A 13,696-nucleotide genomic window follows, 5' to 3' on the forward strand; every position below is an offset into this window, starting at 1 on the left:
TCTCTGGTTCACACAGCATGTCATCCATCCTCTCTCTCTGGTTCACACAGCATTTCATCCATCCTCTCTCTCTGGTTCACACAGCATGTCATCCATCCTCTCTCTCTGGTTCACACAGCATGTCATCCATCCTCTCTCTCTGGTTCACACAGCATTTCATCCATCCTCTCTCTCTGGTTCACACAGCATGTCATCCATCGGCTAGTTCTGTCACCTTTCCATTTTAAACACAAGATGTTTATGTACATCTCGCTAGGCTAAGCCACAGTGATTAGCGTCATGATATGCTGTTTATGTACATCTCGCTAGGCTAAGCCACAGTGATTAGCGTCATGATATGCTGTTTATGTACATCTCGCTAGGCTAAGCCACAGTGATTAGCATCATGATCTCAGCTCAGAAATCTGGGCTAATTAGACAGACAACAGGATGGTACTGAAGCAAACTTATGGTTCCTCGTGTCTCACTAGATTGTCTTCTGTCCCAAATGACTACCTACTAGCTTTGTAGTGCACTACCAGAGCCCTATGGTCCTTTTGGGATGCAACCTCCGTGTCTGTATTAATCAGGGGTCCTTCAGGCCTGTCCCCCCCCCCCCCCCCCCTCTCTTTGTTGTGCTCTCCCCCTCCCTCTCTCTGTTGTGCTTTCTCCCCCCTCTCTCTGTTGTGCTCTTTCCCTCCCTCTCTCTGTTGTGCTCTCTCCCCTCCCTCTCTCTGTTGTGCTCTCTCCCCCTCCCTCTCTCTGTTGTGCTTTCTCCCCCCTCTCTCTGTTGTGCTCTTTCCCTCCCTCTCTCTGTTGTGCTCTCTCCCCCTCCCTCTCTCTGTTGTGCTCTCTCCCCTCCCTCTCTCTGTTGTGCTCTCTCCCCCTCCCTCTCTCTGTTGTGCTCTCTCCCCTCCCTCTCTCTGTTGTGCTCTCTCCCCCTCCCTCTCTCTGTTGTGCTCTCTCCCCTCCCTCTCTGTTGTGCTCTCTCCCCCCTCTCTCTCTCTGTTGTGCTTTCTCCCCTCTCTCTGTTGTGCTTTCTCCCCCTCTCTCTGTTGTGCTCTCTCCCCTCCCTCTCTCTGTTGTGCTCTCTCCCCCTCCCTCTCTCTGTTGTGCTCTCTCCCCTCCCTCTCTCTGTTGTGCTCTCTCCCTCCCTCTCTCTGTTGTGCTCTCCCCCTCCCTCTCTCTGTTGTGCTCTCTCCCCCTCCCTCTCTGTTGTGCTCTCTCCCCCTCTCTCTCTGTTGTGCTCTCTCCCCCTCCTCTCTCTGTTGTGCTCTCTCCCCTCCCTCTCTCTGTTGTGCTCTCTCCCCTCCCTCTCTCTGTTGTGCTCTCTCCCCTCCTCTCTCTGTTGTGCTCTCCCCCTCCCTCTCTCTGTTGTGCTCTCTCCCCCTCTCTCTCTGTTGTGCTCTCTCCCCTCTCTCTCTGTTGTGCTCTCTCCCCCTCTCTCTCTGTTGTGCTCTCTCCCCCTCCCTCTCTCTGTTGTGCTCTCCCCTCCCTCTCTCTGTTGTGCTCTCCCCTCCCTCTCTCTGTTGTGCTCTCTCCCCCTCTCTCTCTGTTGTGCTCTCTCCCCCTCTCTCTCTGTTGTGCTCTCTCCCCTCTCTCTCTCTGTTGTGTTCTCTCCCTCCCTCTGTTGTGCTCTCCCCCTCCCTCTCTCTGTTGTGTTCTCTCCCTCCCTCTGTTGTGCTCTCCCCCTCCCTCTCTCTGTTGTGCTCTCCCCCTCCCTCTCTCTGTTGTGCTCTCCCCTCCCTCTCTCTGTTGTGCTCTCCCCTCCCTCTCTCTGTTGTGCTCTCCCTCTCTCTGTTGTGCTCTCTCCCCCCTCTCTCTGTTGTGCTCTCTCCCCCCTCTCTCTGTTGTGCTCTCTCCCCCTCTCTCTCTCTGTTGTGCTCTCTCCCCTCTCTCTCTCTGTTGTGCTCTCTCCCCCTCTCTCTCTGTTGTGCTCTCTCCCCCTCTCTCTCTGTTGTGCTCTCTCCCCCTCTCTCTCTGTTGTGCTCTCTCCCCCCTCTCTCTCTGTTGTGCTCTCTCCCCCTCTCTCTGTTGTGCTCTCTCCCCCTCTCTCTCTGTTGTGCTCTCTCCCCCTCTCTCTCTGTTGTGCTCTCTCCCCCTCTCTCTCTGTTGTGTTCTCTCCCTCCCTCTGTTGTGCTCTCCCCCTCCCTCTCTCTGTTGTGCTCTCCCCTCCCTCTCTCTGTTGTGCTCTCCCCCTCCCTCTCTCTGTTGTGCTCTCCCCCTCCCTCTCTCTGTTGTGCTCTCCCTCCCTCTCTCTGTTGTGCTCTCCCTCTCTGTTGTGCTCTCTCCCTCTCTCTCTCTGTTGTGCTCTCTCCCCCTCTCTCTCTCTGTTGTGCTCTCTCCCCCTCTCTCTCTGTTGTGCTCTCTCCCCCTCTCTCTCTGTTGTGCTCTCTCCCCCTCTCTCTGTTGTGCTCTCTCCCCCTCTCTCTCTGTTGTGCTTTCTCCCCTCTCCCTGTTGTGCTTTCTCCCCCTCTCCCTGTTGTGCTCTCTCCCCCTCTCTCTCTGTTGTGCTCTCTCCCCCTCTCCCTGTTGTGCTCTCTCCCCCTCTCTCTGTTGTGCTTTCTCCCTCCCCTCTCTCTGTTGTGCTCTCTCCCCCTCTCTCTGTTGTGCTCTCTCCCCCCTCTCTCTGTTGTGCTCTCTCCCCCTCTCTCTGTTGTGCTCTCTCCCCCTCTCTCTGTTGTGCTCTCTCCCCCTCTCTCTGTTGTGCTCTCTCCCCCTCTCTCTGTTGTGCTCTCTCCCCCTCTCTCTCTCTCTCTCTGTTGTGCTCTCTCCCCCTCTCTCTGTTGTGCTCTCTCCCCCTCTCTCTCTCTCTCTCTCTCTCTGTTGTGCTCTCTTTCTCCCCCTTCACTCTCTCATGTTTAGTTTCTCTTCCTGTCTTTCTAGGCAGTCTCTCAGCAGGACTTGGTCCACATGGCGATCCAGATCGCATGTGGGATGAGCTACCTGGCCAGGAGAGAGGTCATCCACAAAGACCTGGCCGCCAGGAACTGTGTGTGAGTATCTTATCACCCTGCTCAGCTCAACTGCTAATACTTTTGGGCAATAATCCGGAGACCAGTGTTTTCTCTTTAGGTATCAGACTCGAATTCCACTGATTTTTCAAAACGTGATCCTCCAGAAAGTGGACAGATATGCAGCTCCTCGACACAATACTTTTTTTTAAAGCCGCATTCGACAGGACTACCAACATAGACAGAAGCCTTCTGTATGGCAGACCAAATCTAAACTCTTCTCTCGGCAGGTCCAGCCCACTCATTATCTCAGCCAATCATGACTGCTGGCTTTTTCTGTGGCTTAACCCAACAAGGCTCGTCATTTTAACAATTGTATTGGTATTTACAGATAGTATACAAGTTTAAGTCACATGAAAGTTCACATGTTCCAGAAGGAATTTCTGCTAAAAAAAAAAATCATTTTGATCAATCAATCATTCAATTAATCAAATGTATTTATATAGCCCTTCGTACATCAGCTGATATCTCAAAGTGCTGTACAGAAACCCAGCCTAAAACCACAAACAGCAAACAATGCAGGTGTAGAAGCACGGTGGCTAGGAAAAACTCCATAGAAAGGCCAGAACCTAGGAAGAAACCTAGAGAGGAACCAGGCTATGTGGGGTGGCCAGTCCTCTTCTGGCTGTGCTGGGTGGAGATTATAACAGAACATGGCCAAGATGTTCAAATGTTCATAAATGACCAGCATGGTCAAATAATAGGTCTGGGACAGGTAGCTCGTCCGGTGAACAGGTCAGGGTTCCATAGCCGCAGGCAGAACAGTTGAAACTGGAGCAGCAGCACAGTCAGGTGGAAGTTGAAACTGGAACAGCAGCATGGCCAGATGGACTGGGGACAGCAAGGAGTCATCATGCCAGGTAGTCCTGAGGCATGGTCCTAGGGCTCAGGTTCTCAGAGAGAGAGGGAAAGAGAGAATTAGAATGAGAAAGAGAATTAGAGAGAGCATATTTAAATTCACACAGGACACTGGATAAGACAGGAGAAATACTCCAGATATAACAGACTGACCCTAGCCCCCCGACACAAACTACTGCAGCATAAATACTGGAGGCTGAGACAGGAGGGGTAAGGACAGGGCCAAACAGGAAGGGATATCTTCAACCACCAACTTACCATCCTGAGACAAGGCCGAGTATAGCCAACAAAGATTTCCGCCATGGCACGAACCCAAGGGGAGGCGCCAACCCAGACAGGAAGATCATGTCAGTGACTCAACCCACTCAAGTGAAGCACCCCTCCTAGGGACGGCATGGAACAGCACCAGTAAGCCAGTGACTCAGCCCCTGTAATAGGGTTAGAGGCAGTGAATCCCAGTGGAGAGAGAGGAACCGGCCAGGCAGAGACAGCAAGGGCGGTTCGTTGCTCCAGAGCCTTTCCGTTCACCTTTACACTCCTGGGCCAGACTCAATCATAGGACCTAATGAAGAGATCAGTTTTCAGTAAAGATTTAAAGGTTGAGACAGTTTGCGTCTCTCACATGGGTAGGCAGACCATTCCATATAAATGGAGCTCTACAGGAGAAAGCCCTGCCTCCAGCTGTTTTCTTAGAAATTCTAGAGACAATTAGGAGGCCTGCGTCTTGTGACCGTAGCGTATCTTTTTAATACGTTCCCCCCCCTCTGTGACCCTGTCCTCTCCCCCCGTGACCCTGTCCTCTCCCCCCGTGACCCTGTCCTCTCTCCCCGTGACCTCTCTCCCGTCCTCCCCCGTGACCCTGTCCTCTCCCCCGTGACCCTGTCCTCTCTCCCCGTGACCCTGTCCTCTCTCCCCGTGACCCTGTCCTCTCCCCCCGTGACCCTGTCCTCTCCCCCGTGACCCTGTCCTCTCTCCCCGTGACCCTGTCCTCTCTCCCCGTGACCCTGTCCTCTCCCCCGTGACCCTGTCCTCTCTCCCGTGACCCTGTCCTCTCTCCCCGTGACCCTGTCCTCTCTCCCCCCGTGACCCTGTCCTCTCTCCCCCGTGACCCTGTCCTCTCTCCCCCTGACCCTGTCCTCTCCCCCGTGACCCTGTCCTCTCCCCCGTGACCCTGTCCTCTCCCCCCCTGACCCTGTCCTCTCCCCCCGTGACCCTGTCCTCTCCCCCGTGACCCTGTCCTCTCCCCCGTGACCCTGTCCTCTCCCCCGTGACCCTGTCCTCTCCCCCGTGACCCTGTCCTCTCCCCGTGACCCTGTCCTCTCCCCCGTGACCCTGTCCTCTCCCCCGTGACCCTGTCCTCTCCCCGTGACCCTGTCCTCTCCCCCGTGACCCTCCTCTCCCCGTGACCCTGTCCTCTCTCCCCGTGACCCTGTCCTCTCCCCCCGTGACCCTGTACTCTCCCCCGTGACCCTGTCCTCTCTCCCCGTGACCCTGTCCTCTCCCCTCCTCCCTGACAGTATTGACGACAGCATGCAGGTGAAGATCTGTGACAACGCCCTGTCCAGAGACCTGTTCCCTATGGACTACCACTGTCTGGGAGACAACGAGAACAGGCCGGTCCGCTGGATGGCCCTGGAGAGCCTGCTCAACCATGACTTCTCTAGTGCTAGTGATGTGGTGAGAACACACACACACACTTACACACACACTTATGCGTTACACACACACACACTTACGCATTACACACACACACTTACACTTTACACACACACACACACTTACACGTTACACACACAGTTACAGACACTTTACACACACACACAGCTACACACACGCTCAGCTGCGGTAGGAGGTAAGAGGAGACGCTGTAGACAGGCAGGAAGTCCTCCATGGAGCTCTCCTTTCCTCTCATTCTGTTCTCTCCTCTCATTCTCTCCTCTCATTCTGTTCTCTCCTCTCATTCTGTTCTCTCCTCTCATTCTCTCCTCTCATTCTGTTCTCTCCTCTCATTCTGTTCTCTCCTCTCATTCTGTTCTCTCCTCTCATTCTGTTCTCTCCTCTCATTCTGTTCTCTCCTCTCATTCTGTTCTCTCCTCTCATTCTTTTCTCTCCTCTCATTCTGTTCTCTCCTCTCATTCTGTTCTCTCCTCTCATTCTCTCTCCTCTCATTCTGTTCTCTCCTCTCATTCTGTTCTCTCCTCTCATTCTGTTCTCTCCTCTCATTCTGTTCTCTCCTCTCATTCTGTTCTCTCCTCTCATTCTCTCATTCTGTTCTCTCCTCTCATTCTCTCCTCTCATTCTGTTCTCTCCTCTCATTCTCTTCTCTCCTCTCATTCTGTTCTCTCCTCTCATTCTCTCTTTTCATTCTCTTCTCTCCTCTCATTCTGTTCTCTCCTCTCATTCTCTCCTCTCATTCTCTCCTCTCATTCTGTTCTCTCCTCTCATTCTCTCCTCTCATTCTGTTCTCTCCTCTCATTCTCTCCTCTCATTCTGTTCTCTCCTCTCATTCTGTTCTCTCCTCTCATTCTGTTCTCTCCTCTCATTCTGTTCTCTCCTCTCATTCTGTTCTCTCCTCTCATTCTGTTCTCTCCTCTCATTCTGTTCTCTCCTCTCATTCTCTCTTCTCATTCTGTTCTCTCCTCTCATTCTCTCCTCTTCTCTCCTCTCATTCTGTTCTCTCCTCTCATTCTCTCCTCTCCTCTCATTCTCTCCTCTCCTCTCATTCTGTTCTCTCCTCTCATTCTCTCCTCTCATTCTGTTCTCTCCTCTCATTCTGTTCTCTCCTCTCATTCTCTCCTCTCATTCTCTCCTCTCATTCTCTCCTCTCATTCTCTCCTCTCATTCTGTTCTCTCATTCTGTTCTCTCCTCTCATTCTGTTCTCTCCTCTCATTCTGTTCTCTCCTCTCATTCTGTTCTCTCCTCTCATTCTGTTCTCTCCTCTCATTCTGTTCTCTCCTCTCATTCTCTCCTCTCCTCTCATTCTCTTCTCTCCTCTCATTCTCTCCTCTCATTCTGTTCTCTCCTCTCATTCTGTTCTCTCTCCTCTCATTCTCTCTTCTCATTCTGTTCTCTCCTCTCATTCTGTTCTCTCCTCTTTCTCTCCTCTCATTCTCTCCTCTCATTCTGTTCTCTCCTCTCATTCTCTCCTCTCTCCTCTCATTCTCTCCTCTCATTCTGTTCTCTCTCTCATTCTGTTCTCTCTCTCATTCTCTCTCCTCTCATTCTGTTCTCTCCTCTCATTCTGTTCTCTCCTCTCATTCTCTCTCCTCTCATTCTCTCCTCTCATTCTGTTCTCTCCTCTCATTCTCTCCTCTCATTCTGTTCTCTCCTCTCATTCTCTCCTCTCATTCTCTCCTCTCATTCTGTTCTCTCCTCTCATTCTCTCCTCTCATTCTGTTCTCTCCTCTCTCTCATTCTCTCTCTCTCTCATTCTCTCTCCTCTCATTCTGTTCTCTCCTCTCATTCTCTCCTCTCTTCTCTCTCTCCTCTCATTCTGTTCTCTCCTCTCATTCTCTCCTCTCATCTGTTCTCTCCTCTCATTCTCTCCTCTCATTCTCTCCTCTCATTCTCTTCTCTCCTCTCATTCTGTTCTCTCCTCTCATTCTGTTCTCTCCTCTCATTCTGTTCTCTCCTCTCATTCTGTTCTCTCCTCTCATTCTGTTCTCTCTCTCATTCTGTTCTCTCCTCTCATTCTCTCCTCTCATTCTGTTCTCTCCTCTCATTCTGTTCTCTCCTCTTTCTCTCCTCTCATTCTCTCCTCTCATTCTGTTCTCTCCTCTCATTCTCTCCTCTCATTCTCTCCTCTCATTCTCTCTCCTCTCATTCTCTCCTCTCATTCTCATTCTCTCCTCTCATTCTCTCCTCTCATTCTCTTCTCTTCCTCTCATTCTCTCCTCTCATTCTGTTCCTCTCCTCTCCTCTCATTCTGTTCTCTCCTCTCATTCTCTCCTCTCCTCTCATTCTCTCCTCCTCTCCTCTCATTCTGTCTCTCCTCTCCTATTCTCTCTCTCTCTCCTATTCTCTCCTCCTCTCTCCTCTCATTCTGTTCTCTCCTCTCATTCTGTTCTCTCCTCTCATTCTCTCTCTCTCATTCTCTCATTCTGTTCTCTCTCTTCTCTCTCTCATTCTCTCCTCTCATTCTGTTCTCTCCTCTCATTCTCTCCTCTCCTCTCATTCTCTCCTCTCATTCTGTTCTCTCCTCTCATTCTCTCCTCTCCTCTCATTCTGTTCTCTCCTCTCATTCTGTTCTCTCCTCTCATTCTCTCTTCTCATTCTGTTCTCTCCTCTCATTCTGTTCTCTCCTCTCATTCTGTTCTCTCCTCTCATTCTCTTCTCTCCTCTCATTCTGTTCTCCTCTCATTCTCTCTCTCCTCTCATTCTGTTCTCCCTCTCATTCTGTTCTCTCCTCTCATTCTGTTCTCTCCTCTCATTCTCTCTCCTCTCATTCTGTTCTCTCCTCTCATTCTCTCTTCTCATTCTGTTCTCTCCTCTCATTCTGTTCTCTCCTCTTTCTCTCCTCTCATTCTCTCCTCTCATTCTGTTCTCTCCTCTCATTCTCTCCTCTCATTCTCTCCTCTCATTCTCTCCTCTCATTCTGTTCTCTCCTCTCATTCTCTCTCTCTCATTCTGTTCTCTCCTCTCATTCTCTCCTCTCATTCTCTCCTCTCATTCTGTTCTCTCTCTCATTCTGTTTCTCTTCCTCTCATTCTGTTCTCTCCTCTCATTCTTCTCTCCTTCTTCTCTCCTCTCATTCTGTTCTCTCCTCTCATTCTGTTCTCTCTCTCATTCTCCTCTCATCTTCTCATTGTTCTCTTCTCTCTTCTCATTCTGTTCTCTCCTCTCATTCTGTTCTCTCTCTTCTCTCCTTCTCTCTTCTCATTCTGTTCTCTCCTCTCATTCTGTTCTCTCCTCTCATTCTCTCCTCTCATTCTCTTTCTCTCCTCTCATTCTCTCCTCTCATTCTGTTCTCTTCTGTTCCTCTCTCATTCTCTCCTCTCATTCTCTCCTCTCATTCTCTCCTCTCATTCTCTCCTCTCATTCTCTCCTCTCATTCTCTCCTCTCATTCTGTTCTCTCCTCTCATTCTCTCCTCTCATTCTCTCCTCTCATTCTCTCCTCTCATTCTCTTCTCTCCTCTCATTCTGTTCTCTCCTCTCATTCTCTCTCTCTCATTCTCTCTCTCTTCTCTCCTCTCATTCTCTCTGTTCTCTCTCATTCTGTTCTCTCCTCTCATTCTGTTTCTCTCCTCTCATTCTCTTCTCTCTCTCTCATTCTCTCTCTCTCCTCTCATTCTCTCCTCTCCTCTCATTCTCTCCTCTCCTCTCATTCTCTCCTCTCCTCTCATTCTCTCCTCTCCTCTCCTATTCTCTCCTCCTCTCCTCTCATTCTCTTCTCTCCTCTCATTCTCTTCTCTCCTCTCCTCTCATTTCCTCTCATTCTCTCCTCTCCTCTCATTCTCTCCTCCTCTCCTCTCATTCTCTTCTCTCCTCTCATTCTCTCCTCTCATTCTCTTCTCTCCTCTCATTCTCTCCTCTTTCTCTCCTCTCATTCTCTTCTCTCCTCTCATTCTCTCCTCTTCTCTCATTCTCCTCTCTTCTCTCCTCTCATTCTCTCCTCTCTCATTCTCTTCTCTTCTCTCTTCTCCTCCCATTCTCTTCTCTCTTCTCATTCTCTCCTCTCATTCTCTTCTCTCCTCTCATTCTCTCCTCTCATTCTCTCCTCTCATTCTCTCCTCTCATTCTCTCCTCTCCTCTCATTCTCTTCTCTCCTCTCATTCTCTTCTCTCTTCTCATTCTCTTCTCTCATTCTCTTCTCTCCTCTCATTCTCTTCTCTCCTCTCATTCTGTCCTCTCCTTTCCCCTCCACCAGACAGCCTGATTTCCCTCATACGGGACCTCTTCCTTCCTGATGAGGCTCTACTGCTCCCAGTCCTCAGCCCTCCCTCCTCACCCCTCCCTCCCTCCTCACCCACCCCTCCTCCCTCCTCACCCCTTCCTCCCTCCTCACCCCTTCCTCCCTCCTCACCCCTCCCTCCCTCCTCACCCCTCCCTCCCCGCCTCACTCCTCCCTCCCGCCTCACTCCTCCCTCCCGCCTCACTCCTCCCTCCCTCCTCCTCCCTCCTCCTCCTCCTCCCTCCCTCCCTCATCCCCCTCCCCCCTCCCCCCTCATCCCCCCCATCCCCTCCCTCCCTCACCCCATCCTCATCCCCCTCCTCCCTCCCTCCTCCCCCTCACCCCTCCCTCCTCCCCCTCCCTCCTCCCCCTCCCTCCCTCCTCACCCCTCCCTCCCCTCCCCCTCCTCCTCACCCCCTCCCTCCCCTCCTCCTCCCCCTCCCTCCTCCTCCCTCCCCTCCCTCCTCCTCCCTCCCCCTCCTCCTCCCCCTCCCTCTCCTCCCTCCTTCCTTTCTCTCCTCCCTCCCTCTTCCCTCCCTCCCTCCTCCTCCTCCCTCCCCCCCTCCCTCCCTCCTCCCTCCTCCTCACCCCTCCCTCCCTCCCTCCTCCCTCACCCCTCCCTCCTCCTCCTCACCCCTCCCTCCCTCCTCCTCACCCCTCCCTCCTCACTCCTCCTCACCCCTCTCTCCTCCTCCTCACCCCTCCCTCCCTCCTCCTCACCCCTCCTCCCTCACCCCTCCTCCCTCACCCCTCCTCCCTCACCCCTCCTCCCTCACCCCTCCTCCTCCCTCCTCCTCCTCCTCCCTCCTCCTCCTCACTCCCTCCTCCCTCCTCACTCCCTCCCTCCTCCTCACTCCCTCCTCCCTCCTCATCCCGCCCTCCTCCTCCTCATCCCTCCCTCCCTCCTCATCCCTCCCTCCCTCATCCCTCCCTCCCTCATCCCTCCCTCCCTCCTCACCCCTCCCTCCTCACCCCTCCTCATTCTCTCCTCCTCCTCACCTCTCCTCCCTCCTCACCTCTCCTCCCTCCTCACCTCTCCTCCCTCCTCACCCTTCCCTCCCTCCTCACCTCTCCCTTCCCTCCCTCCCCTCCTCACCCTTCCCTCCTCACCCTTCCGTCCCTCCCTCCTCATCCCTCCCTCCTTCCTCACCCTTCCCTCCCTCCCTCCTCTCCCCTCCCTCCTCACCTCTCCCTCCCTCCCTCCTCACCCCTCCCTCCTCACCCCTCCCTCCCTCCTCACTCCTCCCTCCCTCCTCCTCCCATTGTTCAACTCCCATTGTGAATCAAGTCTGAATACCTTCTGGTTTGTGTTCAACTCATTGTGAATCAAGTCTGAATAGCTTCTGGTTCGTGTTCAACTCATTGTGAATCAAGTCTGAATAGCTTCTGGTTCGTGTTCAACTCATTGTGAATCAAGTCTGAATAGCTTCTGGTTCGTGTTCAACTCATTGTGAATCAAGTCTGAATAGCTTCTGGTTCGTGTTCAACTCATTGTGAATCAAGTCTGAATACCTTCTGGTTCGTGTTCAACTCCCGTTGTGAATCAAGTCTGAATACCTTCTGGTTCGTGTTCAACTCCCGTTGTGAATCAAGTCTGAATAGCTTCTCGTTCGTGTTCAACTCCCGTTGTGAATCAAGTCTGAATAGCTTCTGGTTCGTGTTCAACTCCCGTTGTGAATCAAGTCTGAATAGCTTCTGGTTCGTGTTCAACTCCCATTGTGAATCAAGTCTGAATACCTTCTGGTTCGTGTTCAACTCCCATTGTGAATCAAGTCTTTGTAGAACACTGGCTAATCTTCTGGTGATGACTGATGATTGAATTGTTGACTTGGTTCCAAAACCTAAATCATGTTTTGTTTTTTTTAAATATATATTATTAGTCTGTATGAATAATCTTATCGTGTTCTGTTCTTTGGAAATAGGAAATGGATTAAAAAGCTAAAGTTGGTTTCAGTTTGTTTGGGAGTTGTAGACACTACCTAAAATGGTTCTGATAACTGGCTGTTCTCAAGCACCATATGGTCCACCTTTCAAGCCCTTATCAAAACTTGTAGGAACTATGTTGGGTTTTCAGCTAAACATTTTCAGCTAAATGGCCTTGCATTGTGTCAGTGGAATGCTTTGTTCAGCCATTGGCTGAACCGAACACAACCTTCCCTGACACTGATCTCACACTGACAGACCTTGGCCTTAATTTACCACATTTCTTGAACATAATAGAGAGCGTTGTTCCTAAAGGTTTCCCTGATTAAACCCCCATCTGTCATATATGTTGTTGTTGTTGTTGTAGCCTGCATGTAGCGAATGTTACGCAGAGACGACCACAAGGTCAAGAGATTGAACACACACTTTCTTGTATTCGTCCTAGATATTATTTAGTGTGTGTCTGTCAACCTGTCTCGTTGGTCATATCGAAAGCTGTCCGTCCGAGAAAGTAAAAAATAGAATTTATAGAACGAGAAAAGACCCTCGTTCCTTTGGGCCGTTCTGCCTTGTGATCTGACCTCTAACCCTTGACCTTTAACCTTGTCCCTATTCCTCAGTGGGCGTTTGGTGTGACCCTGTGGGAGTTGATGACCTTGTTGTCTAACCCGGACCTCTAACCCTTGACCTTTAACCTTGTCCCTGTTCCTCAGTGGGCGTTTGGTGTGACCCTGTGGGAGTTGATGACCTTGTTGTCTAACCCTTTACCTTTAACCTTGTCCCTGTTCCTCAGTGGGCATTTGGCGTGACCCTGTGGGAGTTGATGACCTTGTTGTCTAACCCGGACCTCTAACCCTTGACCTTTAACCTTGTCCCTATTCCTCAGTGGGCGTTTGGCGTGACCCTGTGGGAGTTGATGACCTTGGGACAGACGCCCTATGTGGACATCGACCCCTTCGAGATGGCAGCCTATCTGAAGGACGGATATAGAATAGCACAGCCAATCAACTGTCCTGATGAACTGTAAGTACAATAGCACAGCCAATCAACTGTCCTGATGAACTGTAAGTACAATAGCACAGCCAATCAAACTGTCCTGATGAACTGTAAGTACAATAGCACAGCCAATCAAACTGTCCTGATGAACTGTAAGTACAATAGCACAGCCAATCAAACTGTCCTGATGAACTGTAAGTACAATAGCACAGCCAATCAAACTGTCCTGATGAACTGTAAGTATAATAGCACAGCCAATCAACTGTCCTGATGAACTGGAACACATGCATACAGGGCTTTTAGACTGTTTTATGTCTTAATTGAGTTTGATCATCAGTTATTTAAATTATTTAAACAATTCTATAGTTTTATTGGTTTTAAGTATTTTCTGTAAACGGTATCTCATGAGAATTGTCTGGCAGTTTGAATCTCCAGCTTTTCCGTTAACTGTAGGGCATCCCTTCAGAATTATTGGACTCTCCAGAGGGGGAGACAGCTAAATGGGTGAGTTCGGTATTACCGGCTTAGTTCACAAGGGCGTGCCAAAGAAACACAAAAAGCCCATTGTGCGTCTTACCACAATGCTGACAGAATTATCACAAGTAATAGAGAGTTTCCATGGAGGCTGCAAGCTAAATATGCTAATGTGCTCAAAGATATGCAATCCAGCTCATAAAGTTATACATATATAGGTAGGAGCTACCAAATGTAATGTTTGGTGAGTTTGAACGTTTACAAGCGAATGAACAAAGTTGGGAGGCATGCATGTCTGAAGGAAGAACCGTTCTGCCTCTGGAGCAGCATGTGTACACGCAGTGTCTGGAGTCGCCAGGGCAACGGGCCAACCTGCTCTGCTCGGAGTGTCTGGAGTCGCTAGGGCAACGGGCCAACCTGCTCTGCTCGGAGTGTCTGGAGTCGCTAGGGCAACGGGCCAACCTGCTCTGCTCGGAGTGTCTGGAGTCGCTAGGGCAACGGGCCAACCTGCTCTGCTCGGAGTGTCTGGAGTCGCTAGGGCAACGGGCCAACCTGCTCTG

The 13,696-nt window shown here is 51.1% G+C and overlaps 1 protein-coding gene across 1 annotated transcript in view; it reads left to right on the forward strand.

The window, feature by feature from the left end:
• ryk (receptor like tyrosine kinase) overlaps positions 1-13,696 on the forward strand; it is a 128,669-nt gene that overhangs the window by 106,720 nt on the left and 8,253 nt on the right. Inside the window, exons 13-15 of the mRNA XM_065009349.1 lie at positions 2,866-2,975; positions 5,369-5,528; positions 12,553-12,689. Of these exons, the coding sequence (XP_064865421.1) occupies positions 2,866-2,975; positions 5,369-5,528; positions 12,553-12,689 (407 nt within the window). The remainder of the gene's footprint in view (positions 1-2,865; positions 2,976-5,368; positions 5,529-12,552; positions 12,690-13,696) is intronic.

The sequence above is a fragment of the Oncorhynchus nerka genome, linkage group LG24 (genome assembly GCF_034236695.1).
Source record: "Oncorhynchus nerka isolate Pitt River linkage group LG24, Oner_Uvic_2.0, whole genome shotgun sequence".
NCBI classification, from domain to species: domain Eukaryota; kingdom Metazoa; phylum Chordata; class Actinopteri; order Salmoniformes; family Salmonidae; genus Oncorhynchus; species Oncorhynchus nerka.